The 23,671-nt window shown below is 41.9% G+C and overlaps 1 protein-coding gene and 2 long non-coding RNA genes across 11 annotated transcripts in view; 2 read left to right on the top strand and 1 right to left on the bottom strand.

Moving 5' to 3' along the window:
• LOC116153033 (uncharacterized) overlaps positions 1-902 on the top strand; it is a 37,862-nt gene extending 36,960 nt beyond the window's left edge. For 4 of the 5 annotated variants that reach the window (XR_004136707.2, XR_004136709.2, XR_010380598.1 and 1 more), the window contains exon 4: positions 703-902. This is a non-coding gene — a long non-coding RNA (uncharacterized LOC116153033). The remainder of the gene's footprint in view (positions 1-702) is intronic. The other variant, XR_004136708.2, reaches the window with a different exon arrangement.
• A 2,962-nt stretch (positions 903-3,864) lies between these two features.
• Positions 3,865-23,671, bottom strand: part of STK39 (serine/threonine kinase 39) — a 250,703-nt gene continuing 230,896 nt past the window's right edge. Inside the window, exons 17-18 of the mRNA XM_031451591.2 lie at positions 13,451-13,515; positions 3,865-5,388 (exon numbers count right to left, since the gene is read on the bottom strand). Coding sequence (XP_031307451.2) covers positions 5,314-5,388; positions 13,451-13,515 — 140 coding nt within the window. The 3' untranslated portion in view covers positions 3,865-5,313. The remainder of the gene's footprint in view (positions 5,389-13,450; positions 13,516-23,671) is intronic.
• LOC135321136 (uncharacterized) lies at positions 5,313-22,557 on the top strand. Of its 5 annotated transcripts, none has more exons than XR_010380603.1 (5): positions 5,313-5,673; positions 6,090-6,854; positions 8,314-9,157; positions 18,122-18,296; positions 19,691-22,557. It is a non-coding gene; the product is annotated as an uncharacterized LOC135321136 (long non-coding RNA). The 5 variants fall into 5 exon arrangements; XR_010380601.1 differs by having other exon boundaries at positions 8,314-8,362; positions 9,032-18,296; XR_010380600.1 differs by having other exon boundaries at positions 6,090-6,152; positions 6,558-6,854; positions 8,314-18,296.

Consider the following 23,671-nt stretch of genomic DNA (forward strand, 5'->3'; position numbering starts at 1 on the left):
ACATTCCCACCAGCAGTGTAGGAGGGTTCCCTTTCCCCCCCGCCTTCTCCAGCATTGATCATTTGTGGACTTTTGAATGATGGCCATTCTGACTGGTGTGAGGTGATACCTTATTGTAGTTTTGATTTGCATTTCTCTGATAATTAGTGATACTGAGCATTTTTTCATGTGCCTATTGGCCATTTGTATTTATTACTTAACACATCTAAGTGCTATTGCCAGGATTGTTCAATACCAAGTTACTCATCTGGGTGGAGGCTGGACCAGAGTATTGTCTCTACCATTTTTTTAAAGGTCATCCTACTTCTTCCATGTTGTAGACTCAAGTTTACTGAACATTCTACCCGAACAATAAACCAGTTCCCTATGTGATAAATTAAAATCTTGGTTTCTCAGGGCAGTGTTCTACATGATGGATAACTACACTATAGGGATTATTACTCTATTACTGATCTTTCTTCATTCTGTAGCAAATTCAAATAGTAGCATAAGATTATAACTTTTAACAATGTTCCTTGCCCTCTGAGTTATGAGCTAAATTATACAGGGTCAATAAACCTCATCAGTTAATGATGCTTGTTTTGTAGGTTACAGTTCATGTAGGGGAAGTTTTATGTATCTTTCTGAGCATCCATTAGTTTGGCATAAGATGTACTATACAGCTGGTAAGCTAATTGTGCAGTTTTTTTCTTCTGTTCTTAGGTCCCCAAACTAGCCCTGACTAAGTAAGTTGAGCAAGGCATAAGAAGACAGGTTAAAAAAAAAAAAAATCACCATTTCTGGACCGTGCTTTTTCTCTGCGGCAAAATGGCACTGAGGCAATCACTGGGACATTTTGTAAACAGGTACTTTTGACTTTTTTTTTTTTTAATGGCTTGTGTATTCCAGTGGAGTACCAGCCCCTTTCTGTGGTGTTCTGGGTGTTAATTGATACTGTATCTAGGGCCCCTGAAGGAATCAGTCACTTGATCATATTTTAAACATTCACCCTTACAGTTCACACACTTTTTATATGCATTAAGCATTTTAATCATTCTTGGTATTGCACATCCTAAGCAGCAAGCTCTAGGAATTGCATCAGTTTAAAGGAAACACTCTTACGATCAAACTTCCTTACTTGAAATTTTAGTTCATGCCAATAAATAATGGATGTTACCACTTGATAAAACCATTTGCTTATGGCTATTTGGCCTAGTAATAGACCTCTTGAAACTTAGAACCCCTGAAAGCATCACATCATTCTAGGTTTGTCCATTCTGGCTGTGAGGGAATGTTCTAGTACCACCCACCCCGGCACACCACTTACACTTACACCCAACCCGCCCTTCAGTATCCTGGTGAGAGTCTGAGTTGAGCTAGGACCTCCTAACAGACTGTACAATGAATGTGTGTAGCAGGAAAGCAGGAGTATATCTGAGTTCCTCTGACTGGACTGTAATGCTGCAAAGCCACTTTTGGATGAGCTAGGAGCATGCTCTCTGCTACAGGAATGGAGAAAAGAGTTTATCTTAAACTGGTAAGATTTTACTGTCACGGACTCAGTGGGCTTCACTAAGCAACATCTTCTCTTACCAAAGACACTCCTAAGAAAAAAGAAAGCCTAAGATCATTTACTGTCAAATGCAAACCCTAATTCTGGGCAAAGTCCTCCACTCTTAATTGGCTCATATTCACCGTATCTGTAATTTAATTAAATTGGTAAGCAGAATCCACAGTTAATTTGTCAGGTTTAACACTAAACAGGCTGCAGGTGCATTACTGAGATGAGGGAGTGAAAATCCTGATATGAAATTTTCCCATGCTATGATCATTGTATATAGGACTAGATTCGGTTTTTGAGGGAATTCTTGCCTCTTCCCGTAAGGACTACTGCTTCGCCCTACCCAGACATGAAGAGACACCATGTTTACCAGCACACAAGATATTTAACACCTAGGAAACTTTAGAAGGATAACTTTTTGAAAAATTTTTCATCACACAGGATTTATAGGTATCTCTAAAAGTTGTTTTACATACAGAAAAAACTCCTTTGTTCATAGAAAAACAGTATGTTGAAAATGAGATAGATAACTTCCTACTGTGAGCTGACCACAGTAGGGGCGCATGGGCTGCAGGACAGTTTCTGTATCTGTTTAGGTCAGATACGTGAGGGCACTGGTTTTCCGAAGTGTAAATCCTCCTGTTTGTCAAAGCACATGAAGTTGTCCAAATAAATAATAGCATATATCTATGTTTAACGAAGTTTAGGTCTTAGCCAGTGAACAGAATCACAACGTGTCGTATTTAATCGAAAGCTTGATTAAGAGAAATAGCCCCAGAGGACTGCCTAAAGGAATTGGAGCCCACTCATTCCTCTCAGCTGTACCTTAGGTCTGTCTGTCTAGACCACGAGCGAGAGGAACTGCGTGGTTCATGCCCTCCGCTCCTTTCTGGCCAGGTTTTCCTATCATAAACCCTACCTCTGGGTCTCCACTCAAAGTACTAGAAAAAGAAAATGTTCAGAACTTGCTCTGTATGTATCAGTGCTTTGAGAAGTCTTAAGTTTCTGAATACATAACTCCAACTTCCTAGAATTTCATCGCAGGCTGCAGTACTAGGAAAAACTGTTTCTCCTAACTTGAGAGGGAAAAAGAAAAAAAAATGAGTCATCTGTATCTGAAAGACATCCCTCTTCACCGTGGGTGGGTTGGAAGCTGTAATCCAGACCTGCGCACTACTCTAGTCATCAAGCGATACGTCATGGTGGATTTCTCCGCCCTAACTTGACACTTGCATTTATCTTGTTAGCCAGTTCTTAAAAATGTTTGAAGTGTAGTGGGTTTACAAGGTTAATTTCCGGTGTACAGCATAGTGCTTCAGTTATATATACATGTATATTCCTTTCTGTATGTTTTCATTACAGGCCATTACAAGGTATTGAATACAGCTCCCTGTGCTATACAGTAGGGCCTTGCTATTTATCTATTTTATGTATAGTAGTTAGTCTCTGCAAATTCGAGATTCCCAATTTATCCCTCAACTCCTCCTTCCCCCACTGGGTAACCACAAGTTTGTTTTCTATGTGAGTCTGTTTCTATTTTGCAAATAAGTTCATTTGTCTTTTTTTTAAGACTCCACATACAGGTGATATCATACGGTTTTTTTCCTTTCTCTTTGTTAGCCAATTCTTTTTTTTAAATATTACTGATTTATAATCATTTTACAATGTTGTATCAAATTTGCTAGCCAATTCTTATTGATCCTTCATCGTAACTTTATTTTTAAATCTTTATCCTAGTATGTGAATGTATGTAGGCTCCTTCAAATACCATTAGGGAAGAGATGGGAATCCGGGCATAAAGTAAAAATAGATATTAAATATTCGTTACTGTATTGCAAAATAAGAGTTCTCCAGTTATTCATGTATGTTTTACTCTGGGTAGAAGATGAGGGTCTTTGCTTGTACTATTTTGTCCACAAGTTGTGCAGAAGAGTGTTAATTTAAGAACATATTGTGGATGTCAGGAAGCCGGGGCCCTAGGAGGCCGGCTCTGCAGGCAGCTCTGTCAAAGGCCCTGGAGCAGCCCCTAACCACTCCAGCCTCGGCGCCCACGTCACTAGACCGAAGCAGTTAGAAGGAATTCTCTTGTCCCCTGCAGTCCTGTGGTTTTAATTCCAAGACAGTCTGTCTACCTGGCGTGTGAATGTTTGTCTTTCATTCTCTCCTCAAGCTAATTCAGGTTATTTGTTAAACCTGATTCTCTGTGACCGGATGATGCCTTAGTCTTCCTGTGGGGCGCTTTTCACCAGTTAGTTCTCAGTGGGTGTTTTATCACGGTAGCAGTGCAGGTGCTACCTAGAGGAATGAAGCCATGCGACGCCATCTCTTTGTGCAATGATACACTTTTATTTTCCTTTTACCTTTGCAGTCATCTGTGAGTAACCGTTGTGTAAACAATAGAATGGAATGAAATTACATTAAATTGTATGCAAATGGCTCTAGAACACCTTAACAATTGACAAGGCAATTATAAATAACTTTTCCTTAGTAATATATATTTGCTTTTGAAAGTACATTAAAGAGCTGCCATGTCTAGGGTTAGCTAGGAAACAGCAAATGGTACCATCCGGGAGCCACCTCCCTGAACGTTTAGACTCCAATTTTGAAAATCCTAAGGTTTACTATTACCATAATATATAGTCAAGCAAAGGGCTATTTGGGTTGAAAGTATTCTTGAAACTTAACAGCATTTTACCTTTTGAGTCATTGCACAAAACCCTTTATTATTTTTCACTCCGTCTGGGTATGCTGCAGAATTTCAAGTAAAACACGGATTCCGGTATTTTTCAAGTTTATCGCCTTTGGAACAACAGATCCTCTCACTTCAGGAGAAGTCATATCAGAGGTGGGTACGTATTCAGCAATCTAAGAGAATGGCAACATTTTATATAGAGCATCCTAACGTTCCAGTGAAGCAAAACTTACATCTGCCACTTCCTGTAGAGAAAATTTTAGATCTGAGACTATTCCAGAGTAAAGCAGCCTCAGGCACATTCTTAATATGAAAGTTTGTTTTTTTGTTTTGCAAGGCACCTCCCTCTCCCAAGAGACAATCCGATTGTGGACTGGTTTTTAGGCAAAACAAAAGAGAAAGCATTCTAGTTCCTAATTCAGTCATTTCAAAAATCAGAAGTTATAAGTACTCCAAAGATAGACCTGAAACTTTGTTTAAATAACGAGTGAGTAACTGCAAGAAGCATATAATCAAAAACTTTTTTTTTCCTTATAGCTAAGGTGTGTAATGCATAAATATATGAAAAATAAAATTCACAGTCAGTTTTAAAACTAGAATTCAAGTTTGGCTAATAAATCTTAATTTTACAAGTATATTAATTTCTAAATACAACATAAGAGGCAGTATTGTCAGATGTACAATTAAAGTATTATAACAGAAAGAACGACCATGAGAGAAGTAGGCTTCTGATAGAAAAAATTCCTTTTGTTGCCGATAAGTAGGACCACCTGAGTGGGTTTCGGATTCTTTTCTCTTAAGGGATATCCAAATTGATTGCTGAGAATATTAGGTAGCTTTTGGAAGAATAAGCAACAGTCGTGCAGTTGTGGCGTTTGCTTGTTCTCATACAGTGGATTGCTAGGGAATAAAGCAGAAACTCAGTGTCTTAAGTTTAAAAAAAATTTTTTTTTTTATCCCGTTATGTGGAAGCCGGCCTCTTCACAATCCTCTGATTTTGCTAGGGGGCGGCAGGAAGTGGTCAGGGGAGGGACAAGTCGGGGGCGGCATGACAGATCAGGGTGATGTCAAGAGACAGACATCAGCTGACACTCAACTGAGCAAACCCAATCAGCTTCACTTCATCAGGAATCTCTGACCCATCGCAGCCAGAAGCCTGAAAAGGAAAAAAGAAACCTCAGTGCTGGTTGGTCACTGCTGCTTTTTTACCGACTTGTTCCTGTGAAGGCAGATCCAGGCCTGGTGTCTCATCTCTGCCAGCAGACATCCTAAGAATCGCGCTCTTCAGCAACTACTGGGTGCTCACTGCCCTGAGAAGCCCAGTCCTCATGCCATCAAGTACAGAACACAGAGGAGCGGGGTGTATCAGCCGCGAGAACACCGCCGTGCCCACGCCTGCCGCCCTGGAGTTGTCAACGAGCGGCGTGATTTCAACAGCTAGGTAAATGAGCTCCTTAATAACTTCTAAAAGAACGTTACAAAAATGAGCAGAAGAGCTTTAACAGGTCACACAAGGGTAATTTGTTTTAGCAAAATCATCTGTCAAACTGGCCAGGGGAAAAAGTGGTCACCAACTTAGTGGAATGGCTCATGACAAGGTTGTTTAATACCAGCAAGTAATTTTTACAGGAAATGCAGTGTACCAGATTTTTCTTTATAATGTAACTTGTAATTTCTTTATAATGTAACTTGTAATAATTTAAGACTTATACATTACCTAAAATTGGCCCAAGTTAGTGTGCCAAATACTTATTTTAAAATCAAAAGAAACTGGCAATAAGGCATTGACCATCAACCCTCTCCCTGGTCCTAGTTCATAAATTCTGTTTTTTTAACCTCCCTCTCCTGCACACACAGTACTCGGCTCACCACTCTACACTGCCTCTTCACTCTCAGTGCATACATCAGAACCGACCACACGTAAGTACATTATGTAAGTACAAGTGGGGAGAAAACTGAATACCTGGGAATGGGCAATTATCGACCGAAGAGCCCTCCACGCCTCTTCTTGGCCTAGTTCCTGCTAAATTATTGTGAAAACAATTAGCTTCCTGTGGTAAAAAGCCCTTTCCAATCATCACACTGTATCTGCTTCGCACGGCTCCAACAAACAGTACATAAACGCAGGCCTTTGCCAACCCCAGCGTTTTCCTTTAAAATAAGCAGCTAATTAGAACCTACAACTTGAATATTTTACAGTAACATTCAGTGTGAGTAGTTATGCTTATGTAAGAAAACCCACAGCCTACGGAGTAGGAATATTAGCTAACATTTAAATAATTTACTTTGTGTCTCTCTAATGATGGCTCTCGTTTCACTTGACAGGTAAGATATTCAGTAAAGGACCGTGTTCACCGTTTGCACTCCTTCCCTTGTCACTAAGAAGCTGCGAAATTCCCTGGTGGGTGTCTGTCACGTGGACACTGTGATATTTACCACCCCCACCGATTTTCTCCTCCTACTTACCACTGTTTCTTCATCTGTCTTCTTAAACTTTGCCTCTCTGCTTGTAGCTGTTACCAATAACGTCATTTCCTCAACCCCTTGCTGGGGGCAGAGACAATTTGTGTGGACAACTGCCAAACATCTGAGGTCAAACTTCCTGCTGCTGTCGACAAAAAGGTCAGCCCAGCAAGTGTGAAGCCCATCAGTGCCTCTGAAATTTGGCAGTGTGAATAGCAGGGGGTTAAAATGATGAGAAATAAAAACGTTACACCCCTCTAAGGAAGGGTCATGGGAGTGAGCATTTATGAGACTGGGTAGTTAACCAGCGACTATGCCAGGAAAAAGAACACTGGATGGGACACGGCCTCCCGATGCAGTGACCCCAAAGCAGCCCAGGCGCTTTGGCTTTGCGTCAAGGCACTCGGCTCTCCCTTCCCCAGCTACCTCGCTAGCGCTGTCTTAAGGCTGAATCCTTGTCTCTCTTTGGCCTGCAAGACACAAATGAGGGCAAATGATGCTGAACTCTACAGAAAAAGGGACCAGAGATCCTTAAAGTATCAGTTCTCAAACTTTTTGATCTCAGGATCCCTTTACACTGTTACACATTTGGAGTTCTTGATCATTTTTATGTCTAAGTATTAAATATACTCAAAAACATAAAACATGATGTAGGTTGTAATGACATCTTAGAAAATAGAAGATTTTCTAAAGTAGTCACATAGATTCATTAACCATTACAAAAACAAGCCCAGTGCATGCTAACACATAAAATCTTCGTGAAAAAAAGGTTTGCTTTGGGAAACTGGTTAAGAGTGGCCACTGCTTTGTATTTTTACCACACTGTTTAATGTTTTGCTGGATTTTATCAGCCCTGCATCTGCATTCACTCTCTTGCTTTGTTTTCCTTGCACTATGTAAAGAAAATCCAGACTCTCACAAATCTGTAGCTGGAAAAGGGAAGAGCATTTTACTAGCCTGTCTACATAACTGTGTCAAAACTTGCCAGGTTTTTTTTTTTTCTTAAGGCTTAGCTGCAATGTGGAATGTGAAACCATAGTATTGAACTTTTCTCAACTCTTACTAAAATCCATTGGTCTGTTTTGCACTTGGAATGGCTTTTTCAGCATCACTGCGCTATTCAGACCTTGCAAATCTTGACGTATTTCATTATATAATATCAACAAATTGTATTTATTAATCTTACCCATCACCAATCTCATCAGAAAAGCCTCAAGTACTGAGGGTCTGTCAAGCTCACAATGGCAGATACAAGTTCTAAAATCCTATTTTTGCTTGAAAGCTGAGACTTACTAACAAATATTGTCAGTTTTCCTTAGGATGTCAGGATTACTTGGTTCATTTTGGAAAAAAGTCTGCCAAATCCCTAGTCTGAATAGCCACTGTTTGCCAGTTCTATCCAAGTGAAAATGGTGCTCCATGGAAAAAAACAAAGGGCCAGTTCAGTTCAAACAGTCTCACTTGTGCTTTTCCTGGCGACAACCCTCATGGTTAGTACTGGAGCTGTGTTTCCCACTTCATCAGTCACAATGTTAAACAAGATATGTTCTCAAGTAGGGATTTAATAGTAGTGTTTCATGGCTTCTTCTTAAGTGAACTGGATTTGTTTGCGTTTTAGTCCATCACCCAGTAAATGAGTGCTCTGAAGAAGATGCCTACCAGTACAGGTGGGTGTTCCTGCCTTGATTTGTGCCAGCATTAGTAGCTGTAACCACAAGGGCCTCTACACCAATGTCAACACAATGGAAAAGGCCAAGTAACATCTCAGTATTATTATAAAAAAGTTTTGACATTCAGGATCCCCTAAAAGGGTCTCAACACCAGAATTTCAGGACCAACACTGTGAACCTTAAAGGAAAATGTATACATGATCAGAAACTTACCATTACCCCACTGCTCTCACTCAAGTGTCTGTACTCTGATGTCTGAAAAACCCCCACCTGCTCACCCCTCCTGCCAGCCCAGCAGGTGTGGCCCACACCCCGGGGAGGAGCTGAAGACGTCTAAGGAGTCTAAGGAGTCCCTCCACCGAAGCACCTGGAGACTCTGAAAGTAGCCCCTACCCACCTCCATTCCAGAGGTGGTGACTGAAGTGGTCTGGAGTGTGGTCGGGGCTTTCCTGACCGCTCCAGCTGATTTACAGGTTCAGTAGTTTGAGAACCTCTGTTCTACCCTAGTTGCTTCCCAAGGCATGAACCTCCCTTTCCTTTAGAGCAGTGGCTCGTGAACTTCAGCATCACCTGAAGAGCTTGTTAACAAATTCCTGTGCCCTGTACCTCAAGATTCTGATTCCTTAGGCCAGGGCCCTAGAATTCACATTTTTATCACGTTTCCAGGGGAAGCTGACACTGTCCATCTGGGGACCACACCTGCAGAAGCACTGTTTCCAACTGAACAGGAGAGTGGCTACGTGGACCATCTTGAACTGACAGTTTCAGGACAGAGAAAGCCAACACTCTCAGGTGCCCTGGCTTAACCTGTACTTTGGGAAATGCCTCCTTTGTCACACAGCCTCCAACTATAGCTAAGCTGAAAGACTCTAAAAATAAGGCCCTTTAGTCATTAATTACCAAAATGCTTATAAAATTTCCATCCACAATGCATGCTATTATACTTCAGTAACTAAAATCTAGAATGCTCAAGTAAATGTGTACTGACTGGATATTAATTACATGTTCAGTTGACCCTTGAACAACGCAGGGGTTGGGAGTGCCAATCCTCCAAGCAGGCAAAAATCCACATATAACATATCTGGCCCTTCTTAAAGGAGGTTCTTCTGTCCCCTGGGGTTTAACTAACCACGGATTGCTGGTACTGTGGAAGGTATTTATGAAAAAAATCCACGTCTAATTGGATCCACACAGTTCAAACCCATGTCGTTCCAGGGTCAACTGTACGTACAATTTGTATTCTATCTTTAAGGACATATTAAATATTTTCTATTTTCACTAACGCAGTTTCAGAAATTCCATGTAGAAAGCTGCGAGACTCACCTACTTTAAAAAACTGCCAGGTAGCAAATTAAAAAATGCCTTAATAAACACTGATGAAGACTGGTCTCGAGGCTTACAACGATAAAAACCATACTGATATGTCAAACCCGAAGCACGTAATACTTGAGCTGAAATGCCGTCTGTGCCTGAACCACCTTGTTGAACGTGATAAGAAAGGTTTCTGATCTCCCTGCTCCCAGCCACACTGACAACAGAAACCAGACTCCACTTACCTGTCAAATGATCCTAAAGATCTCACTGGGTGGAGAAAAAAGTAAATGTACTTCTTTAAATAGCCAATACCCTTACCCCTCAGGCCACTGTTTCTCTTACACAAGCAGATATACAAGATTAGAGACACCTTGTCAAACCTAAGCCATGTACATCTAACAGCAGCGGGAGCGGGAAGAGGAAAGAGATCGGAGAAGGAGCCATCTGCAAATGGACTGATTCCCAGCCTCGGCCCAACACAGGAATCACCAGGGGGCACTTTCAAAATTCCCCAAGCCCAGGGAAACAATTACACTGGAACGCCAAGAACAATTACATTAGGCTATTTTAGTAATTTCCCAGTTGCCCCACCATCCCTTGAGTGAGACCGCTGTGCCGCGAGGTGAAGAATCACAGCACCAGTGGCTCTTTAGAGGATTTTTAGGCCCCTGACATTCTCCTTTAGGAAGCAAAGAAAGCGCTGTGATTAAAATGATGAACAGCTGAGAGAGAAAAGGACTATGCGCAGTTGCCGCTTAGGAGGAAAAATGTTTCTGAAGTACCTTTATCTTTTATTCTTCAGTAAAATAACCAAACTGATGAATGAAGGCAAATGCATTGGAATTTCTGTGGTTTTACCAGGATGCTAGTGTCCTCTAGAAGATTAAGCCAACAGTTCGAATGAGCTCTGTCAAGTGGATCTCAAACTGGCCAGCAACTGACGACCACAAAGAAACCCTCTCAGGTTTTAACAAGGGCTGGATGGAGAGTAAAGGGACAGAAATAGGAGGTCACGCCTGAGTTTGGCTTTATTTAACATCTTTTAACTATTTTTAGGGGAGAAGCCATCCATTTCCACTTACTGAGAATGCCACACATTAACCTCCTCAAGCTGTAAGGGGCAGGAAAAACTTGGAAAGCTGCTCCCGCACGTCTCCTGGGCCAGACAGGCCAGTATTACTCACTGTGCTTAAAGGTCCAAAGGAGATCTGGTCAGCCAGTGTAAACATATCCAGTCATCCAAAAGGGCGGAGCCACTAAGCAGCAGAAAACTGTAGAACCACGGCTGCTGGGTCCTGCCTCTAAGACTGAAGAGCTGTGAAACATATGGGCTGTGATGCCAGACCAGCGCTGAACCTGCGGCTTCTGTTCTGTATGACCCCGGGCAGGTCAACCCCACAGGGCCTCCAATTCCCAAGACAGAAAATGGACCTAATGACGTCACCATCTTGTGGGATGGTGAGGACTACAGTCACTGAGATGAAGAACACCTGCACTGCCCTGCAAACCGTGGATGCACAAGAAAAGCAGTGATGCTTGTGACTTCTGCAGGCAAGGCCAAGGAACTTTAATACACTGTAAAAAGAGGGCATGGAGCAGCAGTCACAGTCCTAATTATCTTACATGGATGGAAACAAACAGGAAAGATAACGACGGCTGAAGTTTTCCTCAATGAGGTTTGCACTATTCCGATACATTTTCATGATCATCAAGTCCCTGCTATGTGCAGAGGATGCAAGATAGAAATCTCTGCCCCCCTCCCCACCCTAGAGCCTCTAGATGGATGAGAGGTACAAATAAGATTCTGCACAATTTCAATACAACATAACCTTCGTCGGGGAGAATACGGGAGGAGCACTGAGGCCAAGGACTGATGTCAGAACAAGCTTCTTGGGGAAGTGAAATTTAAGCAGAAAACTGGACACTGTGATGAGCAGGCCTGGAAAAGCTGAGTGAGGATATTTTAGTAAGAGGAAAAGGTTCACAGGAAGGGCTGGCAGATGAAAATAGGAGAGAACTAGAGAAAGAGGGAGGCAATAAGTTGTGGGGGGTAAAGGAAAGGGAAGCAGGACTTAAAGGGAGGTCTGAGCAGGGAGGGCTTCCTTAGCCACGCTTAGGGGTTGCATTTCAGAAGAGGACAGTGGAGAGCCAGTCGAGTATTTGGAGCATTCTGGAATTAAGGAAGAATTACCCCAGCTCTAGCCTCAATGTGGTCAACAGAGGTGGAGGCTGGCAAGTTACAGGCGGGAAGATGAGTTTCAGAAGATGAGCGGATCCTGGTAATGCGCTGGGAATGGGGGTGAAGAGGAGCACAGACTCAAGAGGGGGAATCCAAGGGGTTCTTACTGCTTATCTAGGGACCGTGCGGGGGCTGTTCTCACAAAACCGTCAGTAGTTTGAAGGGCCAGAGTTGCTACTCCTGTTTAGTAGGTTAAGCAGGTTTAGGGACAATGGGAATGGGCACCATGGAAGTTTCAGTCTCTCAGTTTACAGGTTCAAAATCAGGAAAATGTTCTGGAGGCAATATGTTGTAGCTTTTTAACGGTATAAAAAAGGAATAAAGGAACATTAACATTGGCTTACAATACAGCCAAGGGGTGCCATTTTCTCATCAGTACCTTCTCACAGGAGTGAAACACGTTCACAGAGATGCGGGTGAATTTAGAAACATGACAGAGGCAACAGATGCGTCCCAAGCTAGAAGATGAATTTTTCAATTTGTTAATTTATCTGTGTCTAAAAATGTTCTTTTATCTAAATGAACTTCTTCACCTAAATTCTTTCTCTGAAAATCTGTTTTTCTTTTCTCACCCAGCCTCGCCCTCCGAAAATAGATGAGAAGCAAGGCCCAGAAAGTTAATTAGCACCAGGCTCACATTTACTGTTACTCATCATTTAGCGTTTTTTGGCCACACAAGTTTTCCATTAAATTTTTTACAAGAAATTAAACAGACAGGTCATCAGTATATGTTGTGCACAGCAAAGCACTGGCCATCTCGATCCTAAATTGCCTGCAGCGTTCTGACTGGTCCTTGATGAGATAAAATTTTAAGATGAGTCACTTAATGTGCTGTTTGATAAAACTTTCAGGAAAATAGCCGCTTTTGGACTACTTGGACTTCTCTCCATTTCTGGCCATGATCTCCATCTCTTGGTTTCACAAGGATCCCAGAATGCTCCGTATCTGTATCTCTGTGGCCACCCTAGTTCTTTAAATTTAAAACCTAATAGTGCAGAAAAACTGCTGAAATATCTCCTCTCTCTGAGAATCTGTTCCTGTGGTTTGAATTGTGGAGTTAAAATGTTATGTCTTTGTTCACTAGCCTTCAGTGAGCTGTTCTACAATTGCTCCCAATTAATTAAAACATTTCTACCACAATCGGCTTCAATTTTTTAAAGTTAGAAACCCTGACTTTCACGTCAGGAAAGCTTTAGTGTTGTTTGGAAGGAATTCAGTTTAATTTTGTCTTTCAGGTCAAGTTACCATACAAACCGGGGGCAAAACGGTACAGGCTTTAAAACTTCTCAAATGGCCACTCTTAGTCAAAGGTATGACGGTAAAAGAACAAGCTATGCTCACGGAAGAGGAGATTTCCGATTGTGATCAGAAAATGCTCCCAAATGTTGACCAGGCAAATGACGAATGCAAAATGGGTTTCCAAAGAAAACAACACTGGCAGAATTACGGAGTGGGTTATCATATTACATTACTACTCCCTGCTGGCGCAGCATGGCAAAATATTTACCTTCATTCCATAGCTTTCCACTTACCAGCTTAAATGTCAATGTTTTTAAAGCTTTGGGATCATCTACAATCTTCTGTAAATTAGCAGCCACTGTAAAATATAAACATGGAGAAAAAGTGTCCAAATTATTTCCAATAACACTGAATCTTCACATAGATGATTCAGAAAAGTTGACTAATGATGCAGTAACTTGCAAAATCATTTCTTTCAGACATTACAAAGTCCATATAAATGACCAAATTACTCTCATAAAGACAGTTTCTACCACAACTTACATCTTCAGCACATCTGAATCGATCACTCCACGTTGACCCCGTCTTTCAGACAATAAAATGAGAAATGACTTGCTAATGGAAAGTAGAAAGGAGAGCAGCCCTCAGTGTTTCTTCCCACCATGTGGTTTTTCTCAACACAATACATTAACAGATGTACAAGCCAGGAGAGGGCAGTACAAACAAAGAGGAGAGGTATTGCAAAGAACCGTTTCTCTAGAAATAACAGGTCAGCACATTTGACCTCCTGTCCCTATAAATTTGCTCAATTCTGTGCGCCAGTTTTTATCAAAGCAACAAGATACAGTGGGTAACCTCTACAACTCAGGGACATGGTTTAGTGCTTTCAGAGCACAATGATCCGTCAAAGCCGCGAAGGACCACCTGGAGCGACACCCGAGCCGGCTGAACAGGGTCAAGTGCTAGAGGCTGTCTGGGGCTCAATAGTGAAGGTTTGTTTTTGTGTTAGCCAGATCCATCAGAGACCCGTCCTGCTCTCTGCACTGCCATGACCAGTTTGATGTTCTCCCAGAGAAGTCAGCTTTTCCTGCTTTGGGTATTGTTTACGAATAGAATTATCAAGAGGTGACGATGATGGAAATTTAACATCATGCTCTTTCCACATCTAAACGTAAAGTATAAAGCACTGAAAATCAAGTAGGTGTTACTGGTCAGGGAAGGAGAAGTTACTATTGAAGAAATAAAGGGAGAGAGTCCCTTTTATCATTTTTCTTTTTCATGGGGAAGATCACCTGCTACTTCAGTAAGCAGACATCTGAAAAGTTTTCTGAATATTCTGATATAAAAATTTTGGGGAAATAGTAAACATACAAATATTTTGAGAAAAGTGTTTTAAGGTGCAAATTTGTAAGAAGAAAGAAATCTGTGCAAATTTTATTCTTCTCTAAGGTTGACTGAAAACCACCTAGGTACATGGATTTTCGGCAGATTAGTGTATTGCCTTTAATCCATCTGCTGCAGAGGAGAAAAAATGAAGATTACATACTCAGTATGGCCTATTTGTCTTCATAAACCATAATTACAAGCACCATTTTATCTTCATCTGTTGCCCTCTTAATACTTCCATTCTGAGTAATTGCAAAGTTTCATTTCTGGTAAGACTACTCTCCCCTCATCCTCTTTTCCTCCTCCTTTTTTTTGCCCACACAAGCAAACACACACACACGCACACCCCAGGTATATTCCCCAGGCCACTAACCTCAGTATTGTTATCATCACCAAGCATCTTCTGGCCTCCTCAACAGTTTCCTGAACTTATCTCAGATACTAAACTCATCATGTAATCCATGAAAGAAACAATGGCTCATGGAGTGAAAAGCTCTGCTGGGAAATTTTGTCCCCAAAAGCCAGGATTTATTCTGTCGGGGCATTCTGACTATATGCAAATTGCAGCAACTGAACACAGTCACCGTTTTCTTAAAGCACAAAACTGTTCTAATAGTTCCTCTGATTTGGGCTAATTTCATGAGCGACCATAAAGTCTTCATATGAATTTCAGGACTTTCATTAGAGTCTCTCAGTTAATGTGGATGATTTACTGCCTCGTTCTGGGTCATCTATTTCCAGCCTGCTCTCTAATGTTCCGCCAAAAGCAGAGCTCTGTCCTACACTAATTCACAACCCTGTCTCCGGTGGACACGCGTATGTGCTGGGGCCCATCTCCAGGGAACACGGTGGAGCAAGTTGTAGACTGGAGGGCGAGACTGAGCTGCGAGCATCTTGAACAATCATCCCAGAACCCGCAGTCCCCAACTGTGAATCCTACACCTCAGGGACATTAGAAATTAAATTCTGTCTTCAGCTCAAAGCAAAAATAGCAAAACTGGCCACTTACCTGATTACTTATCCCAGCTGCTAGGCTTACTTTCAATTTAGTTGATTCTGATTTGTTGTAAAGGGCTATAAAACAACCTTCATTTAACTGACATCACATAAAATTCAGGCTGATGCTAATTTCTTTTCCAGTGGCAATGCTCATTAAAAAGATGGGTGCCACTGCTTCCTCCCTTCTCCTAACTGTGCACCTGGGTTTCAAAAATAAAAGTGCTCCTTACCTGGAACGTGAGTGGAGAAGGAAGGGCTGGGTAGGGCTGGTGGTTACTTGAGAGTGTCTCAGGTGTGTGCTGATAACACTGAACTTCCTGTCTTAAGCTACTCTGGTTTCCAAAAAATACGGAGCTTCTGAACCCTGCTTACTCAGTGGCCATCAACTCATTTCTGACGGCCCTTGGCTTTCCCAGATAAAACTCTTTCCTCTAGTTTCTGATGTGGACCCTGTGTCACCTTCCCTGGACTCGTCCCTCCCCTCCTCCCCGGCCCACTGTCTTTGGTCTCGGTGTTTTCTGTCTCGTGGCCACTTAAGGCAGAGATAACACTCACTCAGGCCCCAGGACCTGGGGCCTCCTGATGCCTTTGCGTGAGCAAGCTAATCTTTGCTATTTCTGTGTCCCCGTGCCACGCTTCAGGCTTGAATCCCTGGCAGGGCTGGAAGTTTGTTTGCTCTTTTGGAGGATAACATCTGGCCTAAGGTACCATCAGTACTGTGCTCTACGAAGCTGGAATGATAGTAACGGCCAGGTGGGAAAGGATGCTAATGCTCATTCCCTCCCTGAATCTAAACAGAGAAGGGGGGCGGGGTGAGCTGTCAGACGCCAGGCAGCGGAGCCGACATTTCTTTGGCAAACTAACTCAGGCATTCTCCAGACACTCTTTTCCTCTATAAACTTGTACTACTCATCTGCACACTTTGACATTTACAAAAAGTAACAGTTAGAGCATGACTATTTACAGTCTGTGTTTGTACTCGGAGGGATTAGTCAAGAGAAACAAGTTTCTCCCCACGGGTCAGTGTATTTCACAAGAAGCCCATATAGTCCTGATGTTCTAATGGAGGTGAGTTACTTAATTCCAGCTATTCCCAGACAAAAGCTGTGGGGAAAAGCACACCAACGGACACCAAGTCCAACGCATTCCCCTAAAAAGAAATTCTGAGCTAAGACCGAAGCGTAGACGTGGGTTAACTGATGATAACATCACAGTATTTCTTCAGAGATGCATCTTGTACACCGCATGGTTGCAGAAAGGCAGTGTGAGATCGCAAGGAAAGAAAGAGACGTGGGTTTCTCACAGATACTGCTGTAGCACTCACACAGAGTTACGGCTGATGCACACCTCGGTTTGGGATAAGATACAAGAGATCTGCCCTATTTTCCCTAAATATCCGGGCTCTTATCTTCATGAGATGCGGTGTAGCGAAGGGTGCAAGAGTCCGAATTCTCCAGCCGGAGAGCCTCGGCTTGAGTCCTGCCTAGAGCGGTGCAGCCCCATGGACCTGGGCATGGCTCCTCGGCCTCTGTGTGCTGTGAAAGGTGAATGCTGACGGTGCCTACCTACAGGGCTGTTTGGAGGGCTGAGCTAGAGTGCTCAGAGTCCTGCTTGCTGTATAGAGCAAGTGCATAATAAATACCAGCTTAACTACCTCCACCGTGGACCACTGCAGAGCTTAGCTGGTTTCCCTGCCTTCAGTCTTAACTGCTCATGAGCCCTGTTTCTCACACTCACCAGGTACCTGGAGAATTTAAGTCATAAAATGGAACATGTTGCTTTCTTAACAAACCTTCCCATCAATTTCAGGATAAAGTCTAAATTTTGTGGGTTTTCTGTCTTTGTTTTTAAAGTCAGTTTATAATGCCGTGTCAATTTCTGGTGTACAGCATAATGTTGTACACATACATATATTCATTTTCATATTCTTTTTTCCTTATAGGTTACTACCAGATATTGAATACAGTTCCCTGTGTTCTACAGAAGAAACTTGTTTATCTATTTTATATATAGTAGTTAGTATCTGCAAATCTCTAACTCCCAATTTATCTCTTCCCACCCTCTTCCCCCCAGTAACCGTAAGTTTGTTTTCTATGTCTGTGAGGCTGTTTCTGTTCTGTAAATAAGTTCATTTGTCTTTTTTTTTTTTTTTTAGATTCCACATATGAGTGATATCATATGGTATTTTTCTTTGTCTGACTTACTTCACTTAGAATGATGATCTCCAGGTCCATCCGTGGTGCTGCAAATATTATCCTTTTTTATGGCCGAGTGGTATTTCATTGTATAAATATACCACGACTTCTTTACCCAGCCATCTGTCGATGAAGCCCACGTTTTTAATGTGGTCCATCAGACCCTCCACGATCCATCCCCAGCTACCTCTCTCTCTAGTTTATTTTTCATCATTTCCAACCCCAGTTTCCTCAGAAAAGCTCTGTAACCCCCATTCTCCTCTCCCTCTCTATCCCTACTCTCACCATTGTGTGCAAAAATTCTGTTACAGAGCTGATGTCCCCACTTAATTAAGATTCTGTCTTTGATAACCCAGACACAATCTTAATTCATCTCTATAAAAGGTGTATCTTGGAAATATATCCACGTGGATACATACACAGAAACTGACAGCAGCTCACCACCTCCACTGCTGCTGCACCAGTCCAGCTGCCATCACCTCATCTAGAGTGTACAGTAACCTGCTGTGTCGCTGCTTCCATCCTGGTCCCTCAGGACTAGCCTCCACTCAGCAGTCAGGTGCGCCTTCTAACTGTCATCAGACCACATGACTTTTCTATTCAACCCTCTGCCCCAACAGCCTTCCAGAGTAAAAACCAGTCTCTCCAATGAGTAGGCCCCCCCCAGTCCAGGTCCAACCTCATCTCTCACCATCATTTCTGGCTGCAACTGCTCCAGCCACAACAGCCCCCACGCCCATGCTGCTCCCTAAGCGTTCAAAGCAGGCTTCCACCCGAGACCCTCTGTACCTGCTGTTCCTCTGCTGGAAATGCTGCTCCTCCAGGGCTGCTTCCCTCTCTCCCTCCTAGTTGCTGCTCAAACGTCCCTGGCTACCTGTCCACAGCCCCACTCTCTAGTTCTTTATCCAGATTTTTTTTTTGTCATAGCACTTATCAGCACCAGACATACTATATATTTCTGAGTTATTTTTGGATGTGGCTTTTCACTCCCCACCCCTCCCCAAGTCACATAAGCTCCCACGAATGCAGGAACTTTGTTCACTGCTGTGTCCCTAGTGCCTGACATATGGTAGTGTCAGTATAGAGGGTTCCAAGATTCTAAAAACCCTAGGTTAATACCCTCTTACGGAAGAATTATTCGTCTCTTAGAAGAACTGCTAAAAATGTTGCCTCCTAACAATAATCTCATTTATTTTCCCAAAAGCAAATCAATTGACTCTTGGCTCATTTCAAATGAATTATGAGTATCCTAAGCAACCATGACTTTAAAGATTGGCCATTTTTCTTTTAAACTGATACATAATTGACATATAACACTGTGTTAGTTTCAAGTGTACGACATATTGCTTCGATGTATGTATGTATTATGAAATGATCACAGTAAGTCTAGTTCACCCCCATCCCTGCATGCTGGGCCTGGGTGTGAGGCCACAGGAGCCCTGGGAACTGCTTCTCAGTCCACTGAGCCTTGCTGGTCTTGTGGACATGAGCCCCGTTGGCTTTCAAAGCTAGATGTTTTCAGGGCTCATCTCTCAGGTGCAGGTCTTAAAACTTGGGGTGTCAGGGGTGGGGCTTATGGCAAAATTGTGTCTCAGCCTCTTCTACCCGTTTCAATGTGGGTTTTTCTCATTTGCCTGATTCACAGGAGTTGCTCAGATAATTTGGGGGCTTCTTTCAGAGGAAATTGTTCCATACAGAGCTGTAGATTCAGGGTGTCCACAGTGGGAAGTGAGTTCAGGATCCTCCTGTGTCAACATCTTGAACTGAAACCAGGATTTATCTTGATTTACTTCTCTCATCTTTTTCTTCTAATCCATCAATTTCTGACAGTTTTGCCTTTAGTATGGATTTGAAACAGCTTACTTCTCTTCATCTCTAATACCTCCACCCTATTTCAGCTACAAGGGACCCCCAAGATTGGCTGTTTTTCATTCTTTTTTTTTTTTTTTCCAGAGATGAGAGACCAGGTCACTCCCTAAGTAAAGCGGCCGGACTAGCACAGGTGGTACCCCAGACAAAGGGAACCTACAAAAGGCAGCAGAGGACGGACGTGATGAGCCTCCAGTGTGATCTCAGGACCGGGTGCTGCAGCGGGGACTAAAAGTCATACCACTGACCTTCCCTCCTGCACGTCTCCCCCAGGAAAAGAGATGAACCCCTCCTGAGGACTGATTCCCAGGCAGACCCACACAGTGCCAGGGGTGGACAGCAGTGAACACTGTATTGCGCTGCCAAGATCTTGTCTTAGGGATTGAGGCAACCATCCTCCCACCTGCCGGGGTTACTAGTAGCCGATGACTCTCAGCTTCATCCCTGTCTGGGAATTCCCCTTCGCCAAAGAGCTCCATCTCACCCAGAGTCGGCCCTCTCCCCAAAGGCAGCCCAGCCTGCACCCCTCGACTGGCCACAAGAGCAGAAAGGCCCTGGCGCCGCAGGGCAGGACAACCCTAAGGGTCATCTCAGATCCAAAGCTCGCTGTGGGATTAGCTGAGGTCTTTGCCATGGTTAAATCGTAGTTTAATTCCTCCATCTCCAAAATCCTTCTTCCTTTACTCCCTCACTTGTGTCAGTCATGAAATCACTCCTCAAAAACCTAAGTGCCAGCACATCTAGGCCTCTGAGTCTTTTCCCCGAGAAATCTTAAGACTCCATCCATGGATGGACAGGGTACAGTCACCTTAGAAAGTGTTTCCATGATTAAAATTTTAAGATGGTACAAATGATAAATAAAATACACGAGGAAAGGGGGGAAATCAGTGTACTGTGTAACATTTTTGTTTGCATTTTGCTCAGACTTAGGATCGTGGATGATGAGAAAAAGAGGTAGACAGAAGAGATTTTAGGAATGTTACAGGTACTATAAGCAAGCAACCTCTGAGGTCAAAACTTTAAACAAAGTGGAGTATTAGTATTATTTACATATAGCAGGAAAGTCTCACAGGAAGGAAAAGACACAGAAATACACCTGCCATTTTTGTTTAGTTTTGGGTAAATTCCAGTTTATTACTATTATCTGGGCATGATGGGAAAGCCTGAAACAGTGATGGAATAGCTAAAGTGGCTGGTATTGAGTCTGTCCTCTGAAATATAATCATAAAATTGCTATTTTTATCCTGAATTTCCTTTACTGTGCTTAAGGCAGAGTTTTATGAACTGGACCACAGTGCAGTAACAGAAGTGTCCAATAATCATTATGTTATTATTGTTCATTTTGAAATCAATGAAATGGTATAATCAATGAAACTGCAGCCTAACTTAGCTGGTGGAGGTGAAACACCAGTGCATTTATAGTTTACTGTGTGAAGAATGGCTACACTTTAAAGTCAGGCTTGCCAAGAATATCCAACATTCCTCTGAGATGAAGGTAAGAATTAATTTATTTGCTTTGGAAAATAAAAGAGGATCACTGCTTAGGAGACGCAGTTGTTGAAAAGTACCTTGGTTCTTCAAAAAATAGGAAAAATCCCATAGGTGCCTTAACCTGGGGGTTTTAATCTTGAACCCTCTAAATTATAGGCAAAATTTTTGTTTGCACATTTCTGGGGAAAGTGTTGTAGCATTTACCAGATTCTTAGGGGGTCATGTCCTTTATAATCTTAACAATCACTATCCCATAGGCTTACTACCCTCGTCTAGTACAGTCATGTAAGGAGCTTAGAGGTAGGGCCTTTTATGTATTTTAATAACTGCCTTACTGAAGTATAATTGATGTACATTAAACTGCATGTATTTAAAGTGTACAATTTGGTAAGTTTTGACACAGGGATATGCCACTAAAACCATGACCACAAGATAATGAACATATCCATCACATCCCCAAATGTCCTCAGACCCCCTGTAATTTCCCCCACCTTTCCTTCTTTTTATTCTCTCCAGGAAGCCACTGATCTGTTGCTGTAGATTAGATTAGCATTTTCTAAAATTTCATTCAAGTGCAGTCATAGAAGATGTACTCATTTTGTCTGGCTTTTCTCATACATTAGAATTACTTTGAAATCCATCCACATTGGAGCTGTATCAAAAAATCTTTCCTTTTAGAAAAGGGAACCCTCCTACACTGTTGGTGGGAATGTAGTTTGGTGCAGCCATTATGGAAAACAGTATGGAGATTCCTCAAAAGACTTACCATATGATCCAGCAATCCCACTCCTGGGCATATATCCTGAAGGAACTCTGATTCAAAAAGATACATGCACCCCAATGTTCACAGCAGCACTATTTACAATAGTCAAGACATGGAAACAACCTAAATGTCCACTGACAGATGACTGGATAAAGAAGTTGTGGTATATTTATACAATGGACTACTACTCAACCATTAAAAAAGAATAAAATAATGCCATTTGCAGCAACATGGATGGATCTGGAGATCATCATTCTAAGTAAGACAGAACGAAAAAAGTACCATATATCACTCATATGTGGAATCTTAAAAAAAAAAAAAAAAGGAAGAAGAAAGAAAAAAGACGACACTAATGAATTCATCTACAAAACAGAAACAGACTAGCAGACATAGTGAACAATTTTATGGTTATTAGGGGAAAGAGGGTGGGAAGGGGCAAATTTGGGAATTTGAGATTTGCAAAGGTTAGCCGCTATATATGAAAATAGATTAAAAAACAAATTTCTTCTGCATAGCACAGAGTTATTCAATGTCTTGTAATAAACTTTAATGAAAAAGAATACAAAAACAATATATGAATATTTATGCATGACTGGGACATTATGCCGTTCACCAGAAATCGACACATTGTAACTGACTATACGCCAATTAAAAAAATTTAAAAATAAAACAAAAATTCTTTCCTTTTCATTGCTAAGTAGTATTCCATTGTATGGATGTAAGACAGTTTATGTATTTACCTCTTGAGGTACATTTGGGTTGTTTCCATGGTTTGCTGTTACAAACAAAGCTCTTACCAACATTCTCGTACAAGCCTTTGTACAGATACACAGTTTCCTTTCACTGGGTAGAGACCTCAGAGTAGGATTGCTAATCATGTAGTAGATGTATGTTTAACTTTTAAAGAAATTGTCAAAATATTTTCTAGGGTGATTGAACTATTTTTATATTTCCACCAACAGTGCATAAGAGTTCCAGCTTCTTACACATTTGTCAACCTTTAGCCTGTCACTCATTTTAATTTAAGCCACTCTGGTTAATGTGTACTGAAGCCTGTACTTTTACATTCCGTTTCCCTAACAGAGCATCTTTCCATGTACATATTTGATTGAGTCTTTTTACAGCCCCTTTCTGACAAAGCAAATATTAAGGGGTTCCATAAATACAGGTATGGCTTTTCTAGGTTAAGTGGGACACTTTTTCTAAAAAGAACCAAAAGCCTTTGCTGAGAAACCAGAGGTGTTTCTTCATCTGAGAGGTAAGATGTTCAGAGGGTGTCTATCAGATCTTCGTCTAGTTCATCCAATAAATGAATAAAACACTTATACAGGCATCAGACGGAGCATCAGCCCACATCTTGGAAAATCTCCTAGAGCTTCCTGTGCAGTTCAGAAACCTCAACCCTCTTCCACTAGGGATCCTTAAATGTGTAGGTCATAAGCTAGATTGAATGAAAGTAGAGAAGGAAATAATCATATCATGGAAGGCAGAAGAGATAATAAGACACAGGAAATTCATCCAACTTTGATTTCTAGAGGCACAAAGAAAAGCCCTTCCAGGTCTACGGCAAAAAGGTTTCAGTTAATTATGCCAGGTGTCTAGATTCCAAGAGTGGAGTAATCTTACACCCAGGAGCACATTTTGGAAATATTAACAAGACTCTGTGTATAAAGCACCAAGGCAAAACATACTCTGGGATTCAGATGACAATGTCTCTACCATTGTTGAGGGAAAACTTACAAGCAGCAAGTATTAACTAAGAACAAACTAAGACAACAGGGCAGCTGCTCTCCAATGCACTGTATGTATAA

This window comes from Camelus dromedarius, chromosome 4, assembly GCF_036321535.1.
Source record: "Camelus dromedarius isolate mCamDro1 chromosome 4, mCamDro1.pat, whole genome shotgun sequence".
Lineage (NCBI taxonomy): Eukaryota > Metazoa > Chordata > Mammalia > Artiodactyla > Camelidae > Camelus > Camelus dromedarius.